This window comes from Penicillium canariense (assembly GCF_028826845.1).
Source record: "Penicillium canariense strain IBT 26290 chromosome Unknown utg000001l_segment0_segment0, whole genome shotgun sequence".
Classification (NCBI taxonomy): domain Eukaryota; kingdom Fungi; phylum Ascomycota; class Eurotiomycetes; order Eurotiales; family Aspergillaceae; genus Penicillium; species Penicillium canariense.
The window spans coordinates 5,866,641-5,890,804 of record NW_026622728.1 but is presented as its reverse complement, the minus strand read 5'-3'; the positions used below and the strand labels follow the sequence as shown (position 1 = coordinate 5,890,804).

Here is a 24,164-nt window from a genome sequence, read left to right as displayed (position 1 = left end):
CGCCCGACCGATCTGGTCGCTAGCCTCCTTGATGGTAGTTTGATCTGAACAAGGAAACAATCTAAATGTGAGGAGAGGATGGAATGCGCATACGCAGGGGATTGGACACTCAGATTTTCATGTACTATGATGGTATTCAAAGAGAGCAAGCAGGGAAGTGTTTGCAGGGTTGAATGACGATATTCTGCCATCTGCCGCTGTCTCAATCAAATCCATTTACAAAAGAGCTGCATGGCCCGTAGCCCGAAATACTCCACAGCGAGTAACGAGAAATCCCCCATCTAACTTAGTTTAGATGCCTTTCAATCTAGAGTATCATTTGCACCCACATTTTTCAATTGAGAGGAAATTTTAGCCATGTCTGACTACATCGCTCGTCCACAGGGAACGAAATCATTTGAAGGTAGGAAAATGTGGTGTTGAGGATATCCATGTGTACGAGTATAAACAGGTACAGAAAAAAAAGGGAAAAAAAAAGGGGGAGGTACCATAAAAACGCGTAAGGGTGTATATATACAATGTACAAAATCTCCCAAGAAAGAGCCTAGCGGCAAAGATCACATCAGACTTGACCGGCCACCGATCTCATTAGCCGCCTCGCCATTGGGCATCTCGCCATTGCGGCCGACGACGAATTCACGGTAGATACCCTGGAAACGTCTGCGCTCGGCTGCACTGAGAGAGGAGCGGGTAGAGTTCAGAGAACACTCGATGTGCTCCCACCGGACGATGATGTCGTCCCGCAGCTCGTCAGCATCGGCGTCGGCCCCATTCGCCACTGGTGCCGAGAGACCAGCACCGACACCAGCGGAGCCACCTTCAACCTGGCGTTGGCGCCGGCGGGCATTCTTGATTGCGTCCAGCTTGGCTGCTACGATAGCCGGAGAGGGCATCGAGACCGAGCCGGAAGCTTCCTCCGAGGACGAGTACAGGAACTGGATGAATGACCTGGTCGAGGCACTAGCGGAAGAATTCCTCCCCGTGTTGGGCTTCGCACCGGCCTTGGCACCACCAGAGGATTTGTCGCCGAGGGCATCATGCACGGCCTCCAGGTGGGCGTTGTACACGACAGCCTGGAGGTCAGCGCCCGAAAAGCCCTCGGTCCTGGCTGCGATGTCGTCCAGACGAGACCTAACTTCATCATCCGCCTTGAGCTTTTCACTCACAGCTCGAATAATGTCGAGACGATCAGCATGCGTAGGCATATCACAGAGCAAGGACTTGTCCAGCCGACCGGGACGCAAGAGGGCCGGGTCAATCAGGTCGGGTCGCGAAGTCGCTGCCAAAACATACACTCCAGAGAGACCCTCAGCACCGTCCATTTGGGTCAGAAGCTGGTTAACAACACGGTCGGTCACACCAGTAGAGTCATGGCCACGCTTCGGTGCAATACTATCGAACTCATCGAAGAACAGAATGCAAGGACGGGCAGCCTGGGCCCGTTCGAAGAGGTCACGGACACTCTTTTCACTGGCACCGATGTATTTATTCAGGATCTCAGGACCCTTCACGCTGATAAAATTCAAGCCACACTCACCGGCCACTGCACTCGCAAGAAGCGTCTTACCGCAACCAGGGAACCCATATAAGAGCAGACCAGAGCGCAGTCGCAGCGGGCATTGCGCGAAGATCGGTGCATACTTCGTTGGGTATTGCAAGGTCTCCAGCAGGGTCTTTCGGGTCTCGAACAAGCCACCAATGGCGGAGAAGGTGGTTGTAGACGAGGTAAGGGTAACATTGCGGAGAGATGCCGGTGTGAATCCCTTTAGTGCACTGTCGAAGTCTTCCGATCCAAGAGTGATCATCTTAGATTCGGAAGCGAGATCTTGGACGGAGCGAATGAGTGCCTCATTACGTGCGCGAGCAACCAAGAGCACCAAATCGCCAGGCATATATCCATCGGTTTTACCCGCAAGCTCGAGGAAATCGATGTCTCTGCTGAGAACAAATCCATCACCACCAGAAGAGCTTGGCCGACTTCCAGGGTTCGATGGATCAAGCCACGAGTCATGGGTGTTCTGGGTGGAGGAGCTCGTCGACCGTACATGACCATTGAGTGACTCGGCGGACTTATCTTGCTTGGTAAGCTTCTCAAGAACCTTCCGGCGTCCGTCCTTGTCTGGGGCCCGCATGTTGATGATCTCACGGACAACATGGCCACCTATAATGACGTTGTTCAAGGACTCCTTTGCCTGCGCAGTGGCCAGCAGGACGACAGAAGAGTTCATGGAACAATATTCTCGGACCATGGAGCAAATGACTTCACTGTTTTGACGACTGCGGCCGTTGTCATTGCCAACTTGCATTTCAGTTTCGACAGGGCAGAGCTTGTCAAGGTCATCAAGAATAACAACAGCCTGGCCACCGAGGCGAGCACACCACGAGGCGGACATGAACAGACGGTTCAGGACCTCTTTAATGTTGGAGATTCGCGTCTCGTCGGTGACAAGCTTGCGGCAAGAGAAGTACTTCACGTTGAAGAGATACTCCTTGCGCAGACGATGAGCTAAAAGGTGGGTCAAAGCAGTCTTCCCAGCTCCAAGTCCACCGGTCAACAAAATAGACGACGACTTTGTCAAGTTTGTCATTGACTGGGAGATGATCGAATCAATACCCACCATCTGGGGCATGGCATCGGGAACTGAGTCATCGGAAGGTAATGCGGATGAGGCTGAATCAAATGGTTTGGGTATTTCGGCTTGCACCTCGAGATTCAGTTTAGCTTCAGAGCCTAGAAGCCACCCAAACATCGTCTTGGTCTCATCAGAACCTCCCTTCAGCGGAGGATCAAAACAAAGAATGGCACCATCGAAGGACGAGACCGAAGGATGGTTTTCAACTTTGGGAAGAACCATACCATCAGTCAAGGGTCCTGAAAACAGCCCGATGTCGGAACCAGTGCTGCCATAGATAACCTTGAGACGCTCGGCTAGTGCATCCCGAGAGGCGACCGTGTCGGCACCGAATTTCAGCCCATCCTTCTTCTTCGATGTATCAGTCATAAATGGATACAACTTGAGCGTCTTAACGGCCGATCGATGGAGCTGCGGGGGTGCGGCCTCAACACGGACGATTCCGCCCACAATGTTCTCTGCGCCTAACGAAGTACACAGCAAAGTGGACATCGCCACATGCTTGCTGTCTGGAGCCTCCTCCCATGGTAGCAGTTTGGCCACTAACTTGGTCGTTGGAGAGCCACCTTCATTCGATTTCTGTTGCTCCTGCTGAGCAAGTTGCTGCTGAGGATCCACGGGAGGCTTGAGACCAGCGGGCTGAACAACAGACACGCACGCCCAGCTTGCACCACGAAGTTCGTTGGAAGCCAATAATTCGGGGTCAACCCAAACACGGAATCCGTCGTTTTCATCCTCTTCCATTTCCGCATCGAAGTATTGATCGGCTGACAGGCGTTCCACCCCTCGCAGATATAGAGCAGCTCTCGAATCAGACCGGCCCTTGGGGCGAACTGTGCTGCCGGAGCTGCGTCCACCGGTGCTTTTTCTGCTGCTACCAGCATTGCTCCGGCTGTCTCCTCGGGGTGATTTCCCGGGCTTCGCTCGGAGTTTCGGAGCAACAATGACCTCCGCGTCCGGTGCGATCTTCGCGAATGGAGAGGTGGTGGCCGGCACGGGAGTAAGAGATGTAACGATAATGTTAGCGGTTGAGGTGGGTGAAAGGTGCAATGCGAGCGGGTGCATATGCTCTGACTGCGCTGTACTATATGAGGGATTTGGTAGAGCGCGGATCTGGGAGAGGAGGTTGAGTTCCAGAAATGTGGCGTGGAGCTCGATGACTATGCGCATATGAATTAGTCCATGATCAAAAATGACAAGTATAATTCGTGACATACTCTCCCAGTCTTCTGGTGTCAATGGCTCGATGTTGATTGTATGTGCGACAGGTGGGTCAAGGTGTACGAGTAGCCCGACCTGTAAGAAGTCAGTACCTTAGGTGGGCAACAGTATATGCCGCGGGGAAGAACCACAAACCTTCTGCCCTTCGGTCAGACCAAGCAGGCGTCCGAATGTGGTATCTAACTCTACAGTAGAGATCTCCTGCTCCCTGGAGAAGCCGCTGCTTATGCCTTCCCGGCCAACGACCGGCGCAAGCTTCCGCTTGCTTGGCATGCCCGTCCAGCCCAAGAAACATGATCGTTGCGGCGGCACACCATTGGCCTTAACAGAGGGGGGTTTGTACTGTAACTCAATAATGACATTTTGCGCAGCCTGTGGTAGCGGAGTATTAGCTGGAGGTATAGCAGCATTATTGACCGAGCTCGGTAACTGACCGTGTTGGCATTGACCAGCAAGGCGACCAGCGACGGCGGGAGATTAACGAGGCAGTTCTTCAGAGGAACTAGGGCAACTTCTGCCGTCGTGGAAGGCTTTTTGGGTGCCATCGTTCGAGCGCAGCAGTGGTTGGAAGCACAGGAAGAGGGAGAGCGTGGGCTGTCCGTCCGGTCGCAGCCCCGGACTCTCTCCACACCCCGTCGGCCACAGCAAGGCCGGCCAACCGAGGCAAAGTGGCTGATCATGTGACCCTACCGGACGGACTTTCCCGCGCCCGTGGGGGATACCCGGCGATACGGAGAACCTGATTATCCGGAGCAGGTTACACGTGTATTAGCGCTAGCCCCAAAATGGTTAGTGCATATTTGGCGCGTCTTTTCGCGTTCGCGTCTCGCTCTGCCAGCGTCTCCGTATTAGCTCGGCCCTTTCTTCTGCGGGAAACCCACTTTTCAACCACTTTGCGTTCTCCTTGCCAATTTGAGCGCACGCCGTCCCATCCAGCATGGCTTTGCTTCAATACCAAGCGCCGGTCGACTACGCCGCGCAACTGGATGGCTTCAAGGACTTCCTTCAGCATTTTAAGACCCTCCAATCGACCTCGGAAGCTGCTGCGACCGAGGCGATGGAGGATCTGAACATCGATGGAAACCGCACCAGCGATGAGTATGACTTCATGGACGATGTCGCCGATGAGGGGGCGGAGACCCGTGGAGCAAGGAGGCGCCGAGAGCCGAAGCTCAAGTATATGCAGACTCTGCAGGATATCGCCAACCGGGATGCCTCCAACATTGTGATTGAGCTGGATGATTTAGAAGTTGTGAGTTCGCACAAAAATTTCGTCTCCTCCATAACCGTCGCTTACAATGGACTTCGATAGTTTGAAAAAGCCCTTCCCGAGGAGCAGCAGAATCTGAAGCTGGTTGAATCCATCCAAAAGAACACCAAGCGTTACATCGATGTGTTTTCGTCTGCAGTGGATGCGGTCATGCCCAAGGAGACCAAGGAGATTACGTACGTTACTATTAGCGGCAGTATGGCGGCATGAGACCATTGGACTAACTCAGCCCAGATTCAAGGACGATGTCTTGGATGTGATCATGTCGCAGCGTGAGAAGCGCAATGAGACACAGGAGATGCAAATGGAGGCCGACATGGATGCTGCCCCTGTTGCGTCCCTTTTCCCACCTGAACTCACTCGCCGATATACTCTCAACTTCAAGCCCCTCACACCGTCCGGCTCGAGCAGCGACCGCGCCGGAAAAGCACTTGCTGTCCGCAATGTGCGCGGAGAGCATCTTGGTAGCCTGATCACCGTCCGCGGCATCACTACTCGTGTCTCGGACGTCAAGCCTGCCGTTCAGATCAACGCCTACACTTGCGACCGATGCGGATGCGAAGTCTTCCAGCCCATTACCACCAAGCAGTTCCTTCCTCTTTCTGAGTGTCTGTCGGAGGAGTGCAAGAAGAATAACTCGAAGGGTCAGCTATTCCTGTCGACTCGCGCCTCTAAATTTGTTCCGTTCCAGGAGGTCAAAATCCAGGAGATGGCCGACCAGGTGCCCGTAGGCCACATTCCCCGGTCACTTACTATTCACTGCCACGGAGCACAAACCCGACAATTGAACCCCGGTGATGTCGTCGACATTGCTGGTATCTTCTTGCCTACTCCCTACACTGGCTTCCGCGCTATTCGCGCCGGTCTCCTGACTGACACCTACCTGGAGGCTCAGCACATTACCCAGCACAAGAAGTCCTACAATGATATCGGCATGGACAGCCGTACCCTGAAGAAGATTGAGCAACACTTGAACTCTGGCAACATGTACGAGTATCTCTCGCGCTCTATCGCGCCTGAGATTTTCGGACATCTTGACGTGAAGAAGGCACTGCTGCTTCTGTTGATCGGCGGTGTGACCAAGGAGATGGGTGATGGAATGCACATTCGTGGTGACATCAACATTTGCCTGATGGGTGACCCTGGTGTGGCCAAATCTCAGCTACTTCGATACATTACAAAGGTTGCCCCTCGTGGTGTGTATACCACGGGTCGTGGTAGTAGTGGTGTCGGTCTGACTGCTGCTGTGATGAGAGACCCCGTAACTGATGAGATGGTGCTGGAGGGTGGTGCCCTGGTTCTTGCGGACAACGGTATCTGCTGTATTGATGAGTTCGACAAGATGGATGACTCGGACCGAACTGCCATTCACGAAGTTATGGAGCAACAGACCATCTCCATTTCCAAGGCTGGCATCAACACCACTTTGAATGCCCGTACTTCGATTCTGGCCGCCGCCAACCCGCTATACGGCCGATACAACCCCCGTATCTCGCCCGTTGAGAACATCAATCTCCCCGCCGCTTTGCTCTCCCGTTTCGATGTCATGTTTTTGCTCCTGGATACTCCGTCCCGGGAAACGGACGAGGAGCTGGCCAGCCACGTCACCTACGTCCACATGCACAACAAACACCCCGAGACCGAAGACTCTGGCATCATGTTCACTCCCCATGAGGTCCGTCAGTACATCGCCAAGGCCCGCACCTTCCGCCCTGTCGTTCCTTCAAATGTATCCGACTACATGGTTGGTGCGTACGTCGCTATGCGCAAGCGTCAGAAGAAGGACGAGGCGCGGAAGCAGCAATTCTCCCACGTTACCACCCGTACTCTGCTGGGTATGGTCCGTCTCTCCCAGGCTCTCGCCCGTCTTCGCTTCAGCGAGGAGGTGGTCCGCGAGGATGTTGACGAGGCGTTGCGCCTCATCGAAGTTAGCAAGGCGTCCCTCTACAACGATGGCGAGTCCGGTGCCGACCACACCCCCAGCAGCAAGATCTACACCTTGATTCGCACCCTGCGGGAGAGCGGCGCTGCAGCTATCGGTGATGGTGAGGACAATGAGCTGAGCGTGAGACGTATTCGGGAGCGTGTGCTGGCCAAGGGCTTCACTGAGGACCAGCTCACCACCACCCTTCACGAATATGCCGAGTTCAACGTAAGTTTTGACTTCTCCAGCTTTCCATTCAGAATCATCGCTAACTTTTCTCTCTCAGGTCTGGCAAATTGCTGGAAACAGTTCACGTCTTGTATTCCTTGACGGCGACGATGAGATGCATGGTTAATCCAGACGCTTTGCTTTTGTTTGTTTCGCAGGTCAATAGGGCTTTTTTGCGTATCTTAAGATGCATTCAGTGGAACCGGTAGAATCTAGGGCCATGGGTGTTCAGGTGTCTTATGGGATATATTTTGTGGGCAAGAAAGCTGGTTCTGATGATTTTTTTAGTCAATCAAAAGATCTCTATTTTCCAAATCTACTTTAATTTAGTGGTCTTCTGTTTACACTGTATTCGTGTTCGTAGTATTTCTGGGAAAGAAAGGCCAAAATGGATTATTTTAAAGGAGTGGCATGCCACACTATATGGCCCTCAACATCCACGATTCCTTTGGGCTATACTTTAAGAATTTATTTCTTCCAACCCATCTTTCAGTCTCACTCTAACCCAAGACCATTATCCAAAGATCCTTCAACCCAACCGACAGGCACACTTCTCAGGCGAGAGGTCTTAAACGGCGCATTCATTATGTTTCTGCACTTCTTTGCAAAGATCGGCAGGAGCAGCCCACGGGTTGTCACATAGAGTGTTGCAAACGGTGTTCTCAGGAACGAAAACCAGGAACTCGTAGTTGGGCATATTGAGGCGGAACTGCGACTTGATATCGTTATTGTGCTGGGAGGCCTTGTAACCGGCACGGCAGGCGCAGTGGAAGGTCGAGCCCGTGTTGATACACGAGGTGGTAATGTCACAGCTGTTTTGGCCGGACACCGGGTTGCAAGTACCGCACTTGGGGGGAGGGGTTGGGTTGGCCAGAGCGAGGGTGGCCGCGATCAGGACAGTGAGGGTAGAGAGCTGCATCGCGGGTGTGGGGTTTGCTAGTAACGATTGAATAAAAACTAGGGATCAGATAATCGTTGTGCTTGATATTGCTCAATTTGATGAGAGAATGACACCATTTCTGGGGTAGATTGCCACCCTTTTATACTTGGTTACGGCTCGAGCATCGGTATAGATCAAGTGTCCGGGCTGCCCGGAATAAACACACTTTTTACCAGGAGGTAGACTGGCAGGCCAGGCTACCGCTTTGTCTAAGTCTACCGGAACATCACGAGGTCACCAGCAAAGGCCTGTCTCACTGCGAAAAACTCAACCCAAACCCTGCGCTCGGCAACTTGTCGCCCCAGTGTGCAGGTACCTGGCCTTTCAGCCTCGGATAGGCCGTGGAGGCAGAGCCAGCCGTTCGGGGATTGGGCGCAACGCGAATACGAGACCTGGAACAGGATCTAGAGACATCACCAATGCTTGTCAAGCTAGCTGAGGTGGATGGCTTGCCAGCTCAAAGGGCGGAGGGGCGCGCTGCTATTGCTATTCTGGAAATATCGGCGCCATTAGCGAAGGTACGAGGTGCCTTTGGGTTCCCTCGAGCACCCTGCATAAGGCGGGGAGGATGTCTCACCTCGAACCCCACAGCCCTAATTCGCCTCGGATCTCGAACTCAGCCTTTCCCGATGTCCTATGTATAGACTCCAATGCGGGGAAAGGGTCGACCTGTCACTGCAGGTGTCTCACACCGCTTCGACCTTTTTTGCTTTGGGACGTCTTGCAGTTGAAGTTATTCTCCCGTTCAGTGGATCGCTCTTTAGTAATTTTAGTCAGGCCGCTTGGCCCGGCAGCCGGTGATTCAGACATGCGCTGACTCCTGGCCATAGCTTTCGTGGGTCAGTAAAGATCAAAGTAAACGGAAAGATAGGTAGGTTGAGGTTGAGCAACTTGCAGTGGTACTGTGGGGCTCTATAGGTCCTTCGATGGCTTGCACCTTCGTTCTACATTTCCCACTTGGGATACTTACGTGACTCGCACCGCCCACGTGGTTGGTCTTGTTCTAGATACATTTACCTAAGAGTCTGCATTGCTCTGCGGAGTATACAACCATAGCATGACAACGCGATGAACACGTCCAACGAACTGCTTGGGCACCGGAGGTTACATGCTTACACATCAGCACTCGGTAGTCTTAGGAAATGTTCCCCCGAGGTCAGTAGTCGACTTTCTCGGTAGCCATTGTACCAAAGTGTGGCCTGACCGTATACGAGCTGGCAGCAACCAGTAATAGCTGTAGCTGCTGGGCTGCATAAACCATGTATTCTTGCTTCGGAGAAAAGAGGTGAGAACTGGATCAGGGTCTATACGACTATCCGGAACTTACACACCCTACCATAGCCGGTAGTATTAGTGCATCAGGCGATGTTCTTGTGGTGGCAATGAGGTAGGCTTGGGATCCCTCTCAGCATGCAGGTCCCATCAGTGGTGATCATCTCTGCGGTCAGACAAGGCTAGTATGAAGCAGTATGATGTTGGGATACTATGACTAATATCTATCTTCTCCGTTTCACACGGACGAGGCCGAGTAGAGATCAAGTGAGACACCACACCCGGGAGTCAAAGCTGTGTTGTCTGTAGTGATCCAAGCCAATCATTACACGGGCATCACACTCTAGAGATGCGTCTTGGAGCCTTCCGGCTCTCCAATCAGCCGAAGGAAGCTGGGATGCACCTCTTCAGTCAGGTCGCTAGCCTGCATGCTCCGCCCCTTGGCTTCGAAGGCTCGCCGCGAGCACTCTCTGGTAATACTGCTGGCCGCCCAAGCAGCGAGAAGCAGGGTGGTTGTTGGAGACATGCGCTTAGCCGTGGACTCCAGCTCGGCCTGCACATCATCCTTAGTCTCCGCCTCCGTCTCATTGTCTCTCTCACCGGAGTCCCATAGTTTGTCGTGGTAGGCCGCGCGCCAGGCTAGCATGGTCCCCAGTGAGCCTGTCAGGGTATCTCCCTGGCCACCGCTGCGCTTTAAACCTCCCTTGATATCGGAAATTATGCTGGTAACTCCATTTGAGATCACATCATGAGGGCCTTTTTGGAGAATAGTTACGCCGCCGAGAGCCTTGGACAGCTGCTCGCACGCATCTGACTCCTTGCTTGTTTTGTCGCCGTCGCCCTTCGTGATATCTGCCTGGCTGCCAACCTTGACCCCCAATGCCTTTGCTAGACGGCCGAACTCCACCACGTTCGGGGTTAAGATGCATTCCTTATATCCTTTGATGAGATTCGGTTCTTCCGTGATAATGAGCAACCCATCCGCGTCCAGCACAAACGGGATCGACTGTGACCGCGCTTCCTTGATCACTTCTGCAACAACCTTGAGCGTGACTCCATCACGGCCGAGGCCTGGTCCGATGACCAGTGCGTGCAGGCGGGAGAGCATGGCAATGATAGGGCCCGCAAGCTCCGGGGCATTAATTGAATTGGGATCCTTGACTGTGTCGGTGCTTGGCAATAACGGGTGCACCATCAGGTTTGGAGAGTAACCCTTAATAACCTACAGATGAAATGAGCATTTCATGTATCACGATGTCGGGTCGAGCATACTGATGCAGCAGAGCGTTCACAGAGAACATGGCTCTGAAAAGGGTCAGCCTCATGATCAAAAACGCTGCTGGTATCAACATACCATATCACATCCTAGGATATGATGTAAGCCCACTGACCTATAGTACAGGATCAAGAAACATACCTAGCTTTGCTGATGCTATAGCAGAGAAGTATGGAGCTCCGGTATAGCTTCCATCGAGGTTAGTCCAAGAAAACAGCCCATAAATTGTGCATAAATTGCGACGGCCTACTCAGCACAGCCTCCTATGACGGCTACACGTCCCAATTGCCCTGCCAAAACCAGTCAGTCCCCTGCTCATGAATACTAGTGGCCGAAATCCAATGGGCACTGAAATTCGCCTTCTAACACGATAACACACCTTTGTGGAACTTCTCGAGCATCGGAGGCACCATCTTGCGGACCTTGCCGAAGAGAATCTTCGATGAGGTCGAGACATGGTGAACTGACTCCATTGGGAATATAAGCGAGGAAAAAGAGCAGGAACAGGACCGAAAACGTCGGCGAAATTGAGGAAGGGAGATGCGAATTGAAGGAAGGGCGATGCGATATGGAGAGCGTGGTGCGAATTGGAGAGGGTGATGATATGAATGGTAAGCTCGGGACTAGGGGTGACGTCACCGCCAAGTGGAGCCGGCCAGCAGTCGGCAAGTTTGTACTCCCTGCTTAGTAGACTCCTACGACATTCAGGGATTACACGAAACTAACGGTACTTTCAACTTTGAAGCAAATCAGACTTGGTATTGGTATGACGCCCGCTATAATGGTCTTCACAAAAGAAATAGAGAGGAAAAGGGAAGGAAAGAAAAGAACTATACGCTTCTCCGTCTATCGAAACCTTGAATAACGCTAACAATGCTCAGCAAAAGACCCCCTCCCGAACAAATGATATAGTAAATGACTCTTAAATGCATGTAGACATTTATTAACGCTTACTGCGGGATGCAAGAGCAGCCAGCTTCCTCTGGCGCTCCATCTTCTCTTTCTTCGCAGCCATCTCCCGCCGCAATTCTTCTTCATCTTCCTTTCGAGCAGATTTCAAGGCGACATCTTCTTCATGCCTCATATCGTCGAAGCCGGCCTCCATGTCAGAGGATGCATCTGAGTAAAAGTCATCGTAGTCGCCTAAGTTACGATACTCGCCCTCGTCTTCTTCGTCTGTTCCTAGGTATTCATCCATGCGACGTTTCCCATGCGGTCGGCGGTCGTTGGTGCCACGGTGGGATTGCTGACCGGCAGTCCCACGATACACAGGAGGCTCGGGAGTTTGAGATGGTTTGGCAGTGCCTTTATATGAGAGAGCTTCAGGCGACCGTCGCTTAACGGCGGATTTGTCTGCAGGAGCCGGGCCGGGCACAGGACGTTTGCCGGAACGCGCTGCTTTGTCTTGCGCTTTGGCCTCCATGAGTCGTCGTTTGCGCTCTACTTTGCTCAGTTTTTCCTTGGGCACGGTCTGGTGTCGTAGCATACCCAACTGGGTTGGAGCTTTGTCTTGCATGGCCTTCGCTTGCTGCATGAGGTCGGCGAAGGAACCCTTTGGGGGTGGCTTGGACGGAACTGCGGCGGGTTTGACCGCTGCTGGCTTTGAAGCTGCTGGTTTGACCGCTGCCAATTTGGTCATGGCCGGCTTCGCGGATACCGCTTTTGCTGGTGGAGTCTTTGTAGTTGGTGTTGTGCCATTCCTGGAAACGGGCTTCGGCGAGGCAGTTTTGGATAGGGCCTTAGGTGTTCCAGATGGAGCTGTTGGCCGGCTAGCAGGAGGCTTGCTGGCTACTTGGCCGTCAGGCCTCGAAGGTCGAGGAAGATGGTCCTCGGCCTTGCGCTTTATTCCTCCGCTGACATTTCCACTCGGTTGAGGTGCGCGAGGCGCTGGTCCCAGTCGTCTATCATCCTTCTTGATTGCTGAAGATGAGGCTGGGGGTGCGGGCGGCTGGGATAGCGGGGCCTGGGTAGGTTTACCCGTCTGGAGTGACGAGAGGACGGAGTCGAGAAACTGCTCGATGTGTCAGATAACAGATAAGAATCGAACAAGAAAGCAACGAACATACACTCATATTGATCTTTTGAAACAAAAAGATATCTGAGAGACTGTCTTCCGGAAGTGGCAAAGGGAAGATACCGTTTACCGTCGATGGTTAGTTCGACTAGATAGCTTCATGACTCCGAACACGATACCATGAATGGCTCTGTCGGGGTAGACCCCGCGGCGTGTTATTTCGTGGGGAAATGAAGACCTAGTTGAAATGAGACTCAGCGCGAAGAGCCGATCTTCCCCAGTACTTCTCAAAAAGGCGACGAGTGAATGAGCGGGGGCAGATCACAGAACAGGGCATCATTCACTCGGCGATGGCAATATATCACGTGATCTTTCACTCGCCACACTCGCTTAGGTTTTCTGCCAGGCGGTGACACAGCCACATCAGCCGCAACGCACTTTTCCCTCGATTTTGGGGGCCCGCGACAAGTTCTTGTTCCTCAACCCTCATCCGAGCTCGACGTTGCAGTCTCCGCCCAATTCGCGGTTAAATCGATTGTTTCTCAGTTCTCGTCTAACAGACCAACAAAGGTATGTCTTTCACAACCTTGCCTTCTCGCTGCCTGGAAACCCGCCCTAGCGCATCTTCGAACTGTTTTCACGTCCAATATTTCGACTTCGGCGCTGACAACGAATTTTTCTCAACAGTCAAATCAAAATGAAGTTCCTCGCCGCTTACCTGCTCCTCGCCCTCGCTGGCAACGAGTCCCCCTCCGCTTCCGACATCAAGGAGGTCCTCTCCTCCGTCGGCATCGACGCTGACTCTGAGCGCCTCGAGAAGGTCGTCGCCGAGCTCCAGGGCAAGAACCTCCAGGAGGTTAGTTCCACCATTACAACTCTCTACCTACGGAAGATGCGAAAATACTGACCATTGGTTATAGCTGATCGCTGAGGGCTCTACCAAGCTCGCCTCCGTTCCCTCCGGTGGTGCTGGTGGTGCCGCTGCCCCCGCCGCTGCTGCTGCTGGTGGTGCCGCCGAGGCCGCTCCCGAGGCCGCCAAGGAGGAGGAGAAGGAGGAGTCCGATGAGGACATGGGCTTCGGTCTCTTCGACTAAATGCCTTCCTCGAAGGAAAATTCAAAATGACGACCCGGGGGAACAGACATCTGGATGGAATAGCCAGTTCGGCAATATCCTTCGCCGACTGGTTCCTCAAATGTGTTGTGTTCAGGCTGTCCTAACCCAGTTACGAATCCTCCATACGTGAGCTATGAATGCTCCTAGCCAATACAGATTCATCTGTCCTCCACTTTGTGTCTTTGCGTAGGACGTAGTTGACCGGCGATACCTAGAGCGCTTCCAAGGGAAGAGGCATATTTTGCAGGAGCCTATCGATCACTATTATGGATCATACAGTCTGTAGATCACCTCTATAACTTTCGATTTGATATCTTGCACCTTCTCCTGGGATTCCGGGCTAGGCATTTGGTATTCATATTACACATAAAATGAAATTCAGGTACAAATAACTCCAGCAAAACTACATGGCACTCGTCGTACACAAGAGTACCTTTGAAATAAATTACTATACGTGACCTGTTCAATACTGTATTCCCAAAGCGGACTAGTGGATTAGGGCTTAACCTACCCGTCGCTTAGGCGAGCCCTGCCCACCTCACCAGTCGTAGTGTGCCAGACGACCGTTAGCGACACGACAACCCACCCGACAACCCATCTTCCTTCGCTTTTCGAGATACGTTCGAAAAGCGAGCTCCAAGGAAATCACCGCAAAAATGGCTGACGTCGAATACGTGAGTCCCATCCCGCCCCCCATAACAACCCAGACGACTGTGATACTAACAAGGTTTCTTTAGAACGCCGAGGAGGCTGCCGGTACGTCTTGAATCAATATTTATCCCCACATATCCCTGCCCGTCTGCGAAAAGAGCCAAGTCACTGGAAAGATTCGAATGGAATGGGAGATGGAATGACGACACACGATCAGTATCTTGAGGGGAAGATGAAATGGCTTCGACGCAGGGGGATGGTCACGAACATGCATACGCCACACGAATGAGAATCCGGATCGCTAACGAAACCTTCGCGCAACAGAGATCAAGAAGAGAAGACAGTTCCGCAAGTTCTCTTACCGCGGCATTGACCTGGACCAGTACGTTTGATCCGTCAACCCTCCTGCCCGTCAAAAAAATCTCTTGCGCGTCGCGCCCGGCACTATTCGAATCAAAAAGCAACTGTTTATGCTCTCGCGATCTGGGTTGAATGATTGATTTGCTTGTGTGCTGGGCGTGGTCGCTCCAGAAAAACCAAGGCAGGAAAACTTTTTGGGAATGAATATCAGTCTGACTGAACCCCTCGATAGGCTCCTGGACCTCTCTTCCGAGCAGCTCCGTGATGTCGTTCACGCTCGTGCCCGCCGTCGCTTCAACCGCGGCCTGAAGCGCAAGCCCATGGGTCTCATCAAGAAGCTCCGCAAGGCCAAGCAGGAGGCCAAGCCCAACGAGAAGCCCGACCTCGTCAAGACCCACCTCCGTGACATGATCGTTGTCCCCGAGATGATCGGCTCCGTCATCGGTATCTACTCCGGCAAGGAGTTCAACCAGGTTGAGATCAAGCCTGAGATGGTTGGCCACTACCTGGCTGAGTTCTCTATCTCCTAGTACGTTTCGCCATCCTTTTGGTTATCCTTTTTGAGCCGTTCTAACAACCCCATAGCAAGCCCGTCAAGCACGGTCGTCCCGGTATCGGTGCCACCCACTCTTCCCGTTTCATTCCCCTGAAGTAAACGATTCGAACGATTCCCCTTGGAGTGGCGTGTGGTGGTGGTGCTTGGATAGGAAAAATGGGAGCCAGTATATTCCCAACTGGATTCCTTTATTCAGCTTGTATTTCCAGAGCGGATCAGCTGTTTCCATTTCAATTAAAGAGCTTGTCGGCATAAAAAATCATTGGGATCTTGCCCCTCTCAAGTCTTTGTCAGTCTCGGCAAAGCAAAAGGATAGGACATCTTGTCCCTGGTTGCTTTCTGGTGCTAGGGGAAAGGGTTCAATTTACGATATGATTATTTCAACTCCGTGGATGCTGTAGACGTGTAAGAACAATCGGGACTCTAGACCGACCAAAGCCGACTTTCATGATTATTCAGTGGATACAATCTATGGGACATGCCACTGAATGCATCTGCCCCATGAACCATAGGCTAAGTAAGTCCTCTTTTCCTGGAACATGCCCGGTACATGGGTATTCATTGGGAATCATCTATGGCAATCGGCTTGCAGTTTTGATCTGAAATATATATAGGTATGCGGACCCTTCGATTGAGTGTATGTCGTGTGCGACCCTGCTAAATTCCAGTACTATTGCCCGGGTATACGAACTGGTACCTAGGTATCTACATATTCTACATATCTAGATAGCCAGCAAACCTGGACTGAAGCCCAGGTAGACTGTACAAAGCGAATAGCATTGGTCCTTCCAGTAGGTCACGCTAGCCTAAAATCATAAAATGGCCATGGGAGTCGTGGCACTGAATGAGGACAGCCAATCGGAGATCTGACGGACCCAGCGCACCAGGCCGCTGGGAACGCCGACAGCGCCGAGGCAATACCTCATGGATTATGGGCATCCAGATCACTACAAGATCACTCTATTAGTAAATTTTGCATGGTGAATGTACGAACAATATTGAGAACTTTACATCCACAACGTACACGATTTATAGCTAAGCCCCGCGCGCAGGGGTTCGTCAACGCCGGTCCTCCGAGAGCCCACTTCGAGTGTTGGCTAGCCCAGTGTTAAAATCCAACGCGAGGGCCGAGGGTGCCCGCTCGCCACGAACCGAAACTGCGGAGAAGCCCCAGGGTTTTTCTCCACACGGTTCTTTCTTATATCCCGGGCTCGATCCTATATTCCAGGTTTTCTCTTATTCTCTGTCTTGGATCTAGCAGGTTCAGCTCACGCCCGTGACTATCCCCACGTTCTTTATACCGTTGGCATCCCCCGGATCGGCACTCGGCTTTCCCCGCACTATGCCTGTCTCTTCCACTTACCCAACAATCGACATTCCCAACATCGACCTCTGGTCCTTCCTGTTCGAGCGCAAGGACAGGCCATTCCCTGATGACAAGAGTGAGTAATTTGAGTTCCCGAGGATGCGCTCTGCGCCTTGCAATCTCTGTCCATACTAACCCTTCGCAGTCCTCTACCAGGATGCCGATACCCAGCGACACTACACCTACAAGTCCTTGAAGGATGCCTCCCTCGAGTTTGGAAAAGGCCTGAAGGCCACCTACGACTGGCACAAGGGTGATGTTCTGGCTCTCTTCACCCCAAACAGCATCGACACTCCGGTGCTCATGTGGGGTACGCTTTGGGCGGGCGGCATTGTCTCCCCGGCCAACCCCGCCTACACCGTCGATGAGCTGGCCTTTCAGCTGAAGAACTCAGGCGCCAAGGCGCTCGCGACCCAAGCTTCGCTGCTGTCGGTGGCGACGGCAGCCGCAAAGAAGGTCGGCATTCGGGAAGACCACATTATCCTCCTGGGTGACCAGCGGGACCCGGATGCCCGGTACAAGCACTTCACCTCTGTTCGAAATATCTCCCGCGCCACCCGGTATCGCAGACAGAAGGTTGTCCCCGACTCTGATTTGGCTTTCCTGGTCTACTCTTCTGGTACCACCGGCGTGCCGAAGGGTGTTATGCTGTCGCACAGGAATATTGTGGCCAATGTTTTGCAGCAAGTCACCGGCGAAGGCGGAAATCTTAGCTGGAATGGAGGTCCAGATGGGAAGGGTGACCGTGTTCTAGCGTTTTTGCCATTTTATCACATTTATGGTACGCCGATAAAAGTGAATCTCTGTTGTCGTCGAGACATATCTGACTGACGGTTTTTAGGATTGACCTGCTTGCTCACCCTAGCCCTATACAAGGGCTACCACCTTATCGCCATGGCGAAGTTTGATATTGAAAAATGGTGCGCACATGTGCAAAACTATCGTGTGACATTCAGTTATATTGTGCCCCCAGTGGTGCTTCTGTTGGGCAAACACCCTGTGGTCGACAAGTACGACCTCTCAAGTCTGCGGATGATGAACTCTGGCGCGGCGCCCCTCACCCAGGAGCTGGTGGAGAACGTGTACGCTCGTATCAAGGTGGGAATCAAGCAAGGTTATGGCCTGAGCGAGACCAGTCCTACCACACACTCGCAACGGTGGGAGGATTGGCGAGAGCACATTGGCTCCGTCGGCCGCATGATGCCTAACATGGAGGCCAAGTATATGACAATGCCCGAGGACGGCTCTGAGCCTCGTGAGGTTGCCACTGGCGAGGTTGGCGAGCTTTCTGTTCGTGGTCCTAATGTTTTCCTGGGCTACCACCAGAACCCAACCGCCACTCGGGAGTGTCTGTCGGAGGATGGCTGGTTCCGCACGGGTGATGTCGGTTACCAAGATGCCCAAGGCAACTTCTTCATTACGGATCGTGTGAAGGAGCTGATCAAATACAAGGGCTTTCAGGTGCCCCCCGCTGAGCTCGAGGGCCTCCTGGTGGACAACGAGGCCATCGATGATGTCGCTGTGATTGGCATCGAAAGCGACGCTCACGGCTCCGAAGTGCCACTGGCTTGCGTGGTCCGCAGCTCGAAGAGCAAGGCTTCAGGTGCGAGCGAGACGGAAGAAGCCGCCAATATCGTGCGCTGGCTGGACAGCAAGGTTGCGCACCACAAGCGCCTGCGTGGTGGTGTTCAATTCGTGGATCAGGTCCCCAAGAACCCCAGTGGGAAGATCCTGCGTCGTATACTGAAGCAGCAGTTCAAAGACTTGGCAAAGGGCCCCAGGGCAAAGCTATAGCTTTACTGCTACAGTATGTACAAATGAAATTGATAGGTTGCACATTGCATACTGTGTGATTGTACTAGTACCCCGAAAGTAGTTCCGTAACGAGAGTCTTCTCCTATGTGAGTTAAATTCCCTCTCCCTTGCTTAGGGGAAGAATCGCTTCACCATTCCGTCGACATCCTCACCCTCCACCGCATCGATTTTCGCCTTCGCCACTCTCTCCACCGCTGCTTCGACATCCTCCTCTCCATTGACCAGATCAATCCAGCCCTCGGTATCAGCACGCGCCAGCAGCAGATCGGCCACAATAGCCACATCCTCACGCGTAACATTGCCACGACCTTTGGGTGTAATACCAAGCTCCACCTTGCGGGTAGCAGGCTCATCGGTGAGAAATCCAGGGCGCAGATTAATAGCCTGGAAAGGATGTGTCGCAGCAGTGGGGTTCTGCTTGCGCTTTGCGGCCAGCGCAGTCATGTATTCGTCTGCTTCCATCTTGGCCTTTGCATACGTGGGCAGCACCTCGGTGTTGGTGCGCACAATGGCCGCCCACTGGTCGTCCGGCATCCAGTGAGGCTGCTTCTTCCGGCTGCCAATGTACGAGACCATCAGGAACTTGCTTACGCTGGGCGAGGCGAATGAGGCGGTCATGAAGTGTTTGGCCGCTTCTTGGTCGATGGCGATCGTGCGGGCGGGGCCACCCTTGCCGCCGGCGCCTGTGTATTCACCTCATTAGCGGGTCCAGGAATTTCATACCGCATTTTGACGTTGCGCTAGAAGCGTAGGTTTGGATCGCGTCGCGGTCCGGCTATCGTGGCGGTGGGGGCAGAAAATGAGGGGCACCTACCAGCCGACCAGATCACGTAGTCCGGCGTCACCGAGTCAAGGATCTTCTGAGCATCGCTAGCGCTCTTCACGTCATCCAGACTTGAGATCAACACGCTCACGTTTCCCTTACGGCCCTTGCCGAGGGCCAAGATTTCATTCTCGTGATCGGGGTTGCGCACCACGCTAGTCACGTTCCAAGCGCGGTTCAGCAGGAGTGGCGTCAGGTGGAGGGCTATTTTGCCGTGGCCGCCGAGGAGGAGAACCTGCATTTTGGCGTGATTTCGGAGAGAGTTAGGGGGAAGCCAAATGGTGGAAAGATGTCAATGGTGCGCGTGAGGTTTGTTGCAGCTCATGCGGGGAGCTCGCAGCTTCTATGGCGTCATCAACTTGTTGGACATTCTCGAAGTCTGTAGAATGGTAAATTATGTACCACCAAGAACGGCCCTATTCATCAACTGCCGACATTTCACAGGTTTTTGTATGTAATTTTTGATTTCGAATGAATTCGATTGTTGTAACCACCGAGTATCGGCCACACTGGCCCCAGGGCGCTCTCAATGGCGAACACCCCTGTTTTTCAACCATCACCCGTCATTCTGGTACACCAAGCTGGCCACATTGAATATCTCCAGTTCTATCCAATAGTGACTACCGTGGTAGTCCCAGATACCCTTGGGGACTGGAAAGATGCCCCGTCACCCGACGTGACGCAACTAATTTCCGAACTGATACCCGTGGACATAGATCTGGCACCGACGGTAGTAGTAACTTTTCGGTGATGTTGGCAAAGCATAAAGAGATGGGAGAAACCTAGCAAGTGCGGATATCTAGATCTAACAATGCTGCTTAGAATGCCACTCCGGGCTCATTGAGATTTCCCTCAGACCCCTTTTGGCGGCTCTTCCGTGTTGAGATCAGTGAGATCGGTAGATGGTAGCCGTGTCATTCTGCAAAATGCAAGTCCCAGGTCGGGGCAACTCAGTAGCGAATGCAACAGCACAGACAGTTTCGACTAGAAATCAAGGTTGGAGTAGCCGATTCACAACCCCATGTGGAGCCAGCACGTCGTCGAACCTGGGGCCCATACAAGGGAAGTATGTCCCGATTCTCCGTTCCCATATTGATGAATTGGGTTCTATATTAAGAGATAACAAGGCTAATGCGCCATTTATGCATGAATAGGGTCTCATTTAGCCCGAGCTTGTGTCGATTATGAGCTAGATACATTGACGTGGCATTTCAGTCTTGGAGGTTCTCGCCAAGATGAAGTTACAATCACTAGAGCAATAGCTAGCTGAAGATAGCACGATATGCTATGAGACCGCTTCATAGAAAATGTTTTCAGGTTCAAGTAGATCGAAGCCCGAAGCCGCCAGATGCTGCTACAATATGAGGAGAAAAACCTTCATGCAATGAAATATTATACCTCGGTAAATAATGGCTATCTCTTGTTCACTATGCTACGGCCGCAGGATCGCGACAAGGTAAAAATCCTTCTGCACATCTGACTAGTTGCAGACCAAGTAAGAATCTCCAGGAGGCGCATTCTCACACTCGGAGCTCGATTCACCGCCAGTGATCTTCACATTCGACCAAGTCCAGTCCGAGCAGCTGCCGTCACTGCAAAAAATATAGACCGGAAAAACATCGCTCTCGACAGAGCCGATAGGGCCACTGGAGCAGATACCGCCAGTGAATACAATACTCTCAAAAGTATTTTAGTTCAAGACATCATATTAAGCAGTGCCTTTTGGGATACATGTCTACTGTGTCAAAGGTCAAGTAGGTAAACCAAGAAGGGGAAATACTCACCGTCCCGAGTTGACAGCCAAGTAGTCATTCTGGGGTTTGACAACAGCATTACGGATGGACGTGCCGTTACTCTCGCCAACATCAAAGGCATCGGTGTTATGGTTCTCGTTGTCATCACCATCCAGATTGACAGCGACTTGCTCTTGAGGGACCGCATGGCGATGCTAGTGGACTGACATGGGCAGAGGCGGACTGATTGGCGTCTGTACTTCTACGCGATATGTGAGAACCTCTTTAAATAGTGCTAAACTGCCTTTTGGACATATCCACGCCTCTTTCAGGTCTTGCTTTGTTTACCCCTCGACCACTGCCGGACATGGGTTCACGTATTTGCATGCACATCTGATGACCATTCCTAAATATGCGACAGCTTACGTGGTGACAATAATAAGAGCGTGGTCGGCCGATCGTTTCAATGCGTATGCCTCATCAGGTGTTACTCCAAACTTTCAGGGTTCTATGCTCTGGGGCGCACAACGGTAAGGTAGCTCAATATCCATGGACTATATTCAACAGCACTCCATATCGCTTACCTATTGGTGTAATTGGCTTTCTTGCCTTTGCCGTTCACCATCCGATGTATATGCCGTGAGTTTGCCAATTCAGTATAGTAGCTATATTTATATATATATTCTGATACCAATGTACTCAAGCAGCATCGATAGGTACGGGTGTTGAACTGTCGGGGTTTGGGCTTACAAGTCCAATGACAATAGAATGGGGTATCAGACCGGACACTGGACGAATGCAGCACTGTTATCTTTCGTCGCGGTCGGATGTTTTTTGCGCAGGAGCTATTACTGGATGTTGAACCGGCCAGGTGCGACTAGTAAGCCATATCCATATTGGCGGAGTTGGGAGAGCAAACCCTGAATAAAGTCTGAAGATTTAGCCGGCTCAACAAATATACATACAACAGTGACCTGGGGAGGCTGTGTCCTTGAACAGTGTGCGAGCCGGCAAAACCTATCCTCTTTAATTGACGCGCGACGTGGACAATCTATTAAGTCCGTTGGGGATATTAAATAGTCTCGCCAATGACATCAAGACTTGAGCCAATAAAGACCCTTCACGGACTCTGTGCGTGTAGTCTAGGCGAATTGATATTGGACACGAGGTTCTAGATTTCCGCACCCTGTCGAGAATAGATTACTCCGTACCGACGCGGGAGTTGCTGTAGGCGAGAGACGCTCCAGTGGTCCAAAAATACGAGATTCGACCGCCGGCCCCACTAGACCCAAGAGCCGTTGTCTGTCGCCCCTTGCACTTGCAAAGTGTAATTCTTGCCCCAACGCCTCTCCCCCTGCTTCAATTGGGCAGGGGCCACAGAGGAACATAATCCGGACTGAGAACCACATTGAACCCCCTGGGATCTGTTTCGGATACCCAGCGGTGCGAAAAGGAACAGAGCGACCAGAAGCAATCACAAGTACAGAGTACATCGTCACAGCCAACCTACAACATCAGCCCTAGCCAAATTCTGATCAGGTGCTGAAACAACGGTTCCGCCGAGAGACCTGGCCCATTTGCGCTAGGCTTTGCGGAGCCGTCCGTTCCCAAGTCCAGGGCTCAGGCGCCTGGCCCTGGCGATTGTGCTTTCCTCCTCTCCAAACTCCTCTCTTCCCACTGAGCGGCCGTCGCAGGCTCTTGAACACGGGATTGTCGCCCGAGAGCGTCTGCCCTGCCCCAGTGGTCTTAGATACGATCGATTTCCCGATCCCAAGTCGATTGATGCAGGAGAAAAGGAGAATCATTGCATCTGAGTTGTCTTTCCAAATCGAATACATATGAATATTGCCTGTCGGGTTATGCAGATAATCCTCCAGCGATCAATGCAAAGCCCAGCTTCAAGCACCATCAATGTGCTGGCCCCGGTGATAGGTCGAAAAATCAACGGAAAATTAAGTCAACGCAGCACCATGAGGAAAGACGGGGGAGACGAAGGGCGCCTCCGGGGCACATGATAATCAGGTCCCGGCCAGTGGAGCCCTTCCCGGCTCTTCCCCACAGCCCAGCTCTCTTCGGTGCTTGATTCTTTGCGATAATAGAAGGATTTGAGATAGGTCGCTTGGAATATCAATGGAACAAAGCATTGGCTAATCTATCTATTGATCCTTGGAGCCCATTTCCTCCATCATCACTGCCATCTAGGGGGACGGGGTACCATGCGTCCACCCTTGGCGACCTCGAAATTACCAAGCTAAGCCACTCCATTTAGGGCTAGTCAGGGGCACCACTGAGGTGGGCTCCAGCCAATCTCTGGCGACGGGGAACTTCGTCGCGGTTTTAGGGTGCCGCCATGAGGGGGTGCCTGTCCTCGGGAATTACGGTGTCCTTCCTGCTGGTGGTGGCTGGTGCTAAGGCCCCCGACAGAATTTGAATCTGTTGGCGCTCCAATTCGATCCGTTCTGGGCCGATCCGATAAGTCTCATTCCACTGCACGCAGTACATACAAGATGGTGGACATGCAATTTATTTTATCGGTCTGCTCCGAATAGCAGCTACATATGGAGGACAGTGGGCAAGAGAAAGAGACTCCGGAGTCCACTTGCCGACAAGCTCTCAGTGGTCAACATGGGAATTCATCGGTCTCAACCAGCACGCTTCGAATCCATGCCGAACCAGTTTGCTACCCAATGTTCCAGCCATGCTTCGACATCATAGGCCTCGGTAGTGAAACCACCCCAAGGGACAAGGTTAAGGCGGCATCAACAACAAAGGACCACCCAGTGGACCCCCTCGTGGATAACCCACCATGACCCAAGCGAGCATGGCCCCACAGCTCCTTTTTTTGCTTCTTAGGGCCATCCTAAAACTACACCCGAGGAAGCAGGTGCTTTGCGGGCGGCCCAGACGGTCTAGGCGAAAGCGCAAAGCTTTGCCCACACCGGCGCCAGCAACGGCTGTCAAGCCTCA

The 24,164-nt window shown here is 52.5% G+C and overlaps 10 protein-coding genes across 10 annotated transcripts; 5 read left to right on the top strand and 5 right to left on the bottom strand.

Moving 5' to 3' along the window:
- Positions 1–557: 557 nt before the first annotated feature.
- pex1 (AAA family ATPase peroxin 1) lies at positions 558–4,399 on the bottom strand (the record flags this gene model as incomplete). Its single annotated transcript, XM_056684123.1, has 4 exons — positions 558–3,793; positions 3,851–3,929; positions 3,990–4,226; positions 4,289–4,399. The coding sequence occupies 4 exons, from the start codon at positions 4,397–4,399 to the stop codon at positions 558–560; spliced, it is 3,663 nt and encodes a 1,220-aa protein (XP_056547729.1).
- Positions 4,400–4,791: 392 nt separating this feature from the next.
- Positions 4,792–7,403, top strand: N7482_001997 (DNA replication licensing factor MCM7; the record flags this gene model as incomplete). Its single annotated transcript, XM_056684122.1, has 4 exons — positions 4,792–5,106; positions 5,167–5,300; positions 5,359–7,276; positions 7,335–7,403. 4 exons carry the CDS (start codon positions 4,792–4,794, stop codon positions 7,401–7,403), a joined length of 2,436 nt encoding a protein of 811 aa, XP_056547728.1.
- Positions 7,404–7,844: 441 nt separating this feature from the next.
- On the bottom strand, positions 7,845–8,195 carry N7482_001996 (putative adhesin; the record flags this gene model as incomplete). Its single annotated transcript, XM_056684121.1, has 1 exon — positions 7,845–8,195. One exon carries the CDS (start codon positions 8,193–8,195, stop codon positions 7,845–7,847), a length of 351 nt encoding a protein of 116 aa, XP_056547727.1.
- A 1,636-nt stretch (positions 8,196–9,831) lies between these two features.
- N7482_001995 (ATP-dependent (S)-NAD(P)H-hydrate dehydratase) lies at positions 9,832–11,237 on the bottom strand (the record flags this gene model as incomplete). Its single annotated transcript, XM_056684120.1, has 6 exons — positions 9,832–10,710; positions 10,761–10,793; positions 10,843–10,853; positions 10,906–10,952; positions 11,015–11,054; positions 11,144–11,237. 6 exons carry the CDS (start codon positions 11,235–11,237, stop codon positions 9,832–9,834), a joined length of 1,104 nt encoding a protein of 367 aa, XP_056547726.1.
- A 470-nt stretch (positions 11,238–11,707) lies between these two features.
- Positions 11,708–12,836, bottom strand: N7482_001994 (uncharacterized protein; the record flags this gene model as incomplete). The annotated part of the gene is made up of 2 exons (XM_056684119.1): positions 11,708–12,775; positions 12,831–12,836. 2 exons carry the CDS (start codon positions 12,834–12,836, stop codon positions 11,708–11,710), a joined length of 1,074 nt encoding a protein of 357 aa, XP_056547725.1.
- A 639-nt stretch (positions 12,837–13,475) lies between these two features.
- On the top strand, positions 13,476–13,872 carry aspf8 (ribosomal protein P2; the record flags this gene model as incomplete). The annotated part of the gene is made up of 2 exons (XM_056684118.1): positions 13,476–13,634; positions 13,699–13,872. The coding sequence occupies 2 exons, from the start codon at positions 13,476–13,478 to the stop codon at positions 13,870–13,872; spliced, it is 333 nt and encodes a 110-aa protein (XP_056547724.1).
- A 677-nt stretch (positions 13,873–14,549) lies between these two features.
- Positions 14,550–15,559, top strand: N7482_001992 (40S ribosomal protein uS19; the record flags this gene model as incomplete). The annotated part of the gene is made up of 5 exons (XM_056684117.1): positions 14,550–14,567; positions 14,631–14,649; positions 14,869–14,926; positions 15,137–15,433; positions 15,490–15,559. 5 exons carry the CDS (start codon positions 14,550–14,552, stop codon positions 15,557–15,559), a joined length of 462 nt encoding a protein of 153 aa, XP_056547723.1.
- Positions 15,560–16,802: 1,243 nt separating this feature from the next.
- N7482_001991 (acyl--CoA ligase) lies at positions 16,803–18,620 on the top strand (the record flags this gene model as incomplete). Its single annotated transcript, XM_056684116.1, has 3 exons — positions 16,803–16,902; positions 16,972–17,607; positions 17,668–18,620. The coding sequence occupies 3 exons, from the start codon at positions 16,803–16,805 to the stop codon at positions 18,618–18,620; spliced, it is 1,689 nt and encodes a 562-aa protein (XP_056547722.1).
- Positions 18,621–18,752: 132 nt separating this feature from the next.
- Positions 18,753–19,705, bottom strand: N7482_001990 (uncharacterized protein; the record flags this gene model as incomplete). Its single annotated transcript, XM_056684115.1, has 2 exons — positions 18,753–19,324; positions 19,456–19,705. 2 exons carry the CDS (start codon positions 19,703–19,705, stop codon positions 18,753–18,755), a joined length of 822 nt encoding a protein of 273 aa, XP_056547721.1.
- Positions 19,706–21,195: 1,490 nt separating this feature from the next.
- N7482_001989 (uncharacterized protein) lies at positions 21,196–21,424 on the top strand (the record flags this gene model as incomplete). The annotated part of the gene is made up of 2 exons (XM_056684114.1): positions 21,196–21,218; positions 21,265–21,424. The coding sequence occupies 2 exons, from the start codon at positions 21,196–21,198 to the stop codon at positions 21,422–21,424; spliced, it is 183 nt and encodes a 60-aa protein (XP_056547720.1).
- Positions 21,425–24,164: the final 2,740 nt, after the last annotated feature.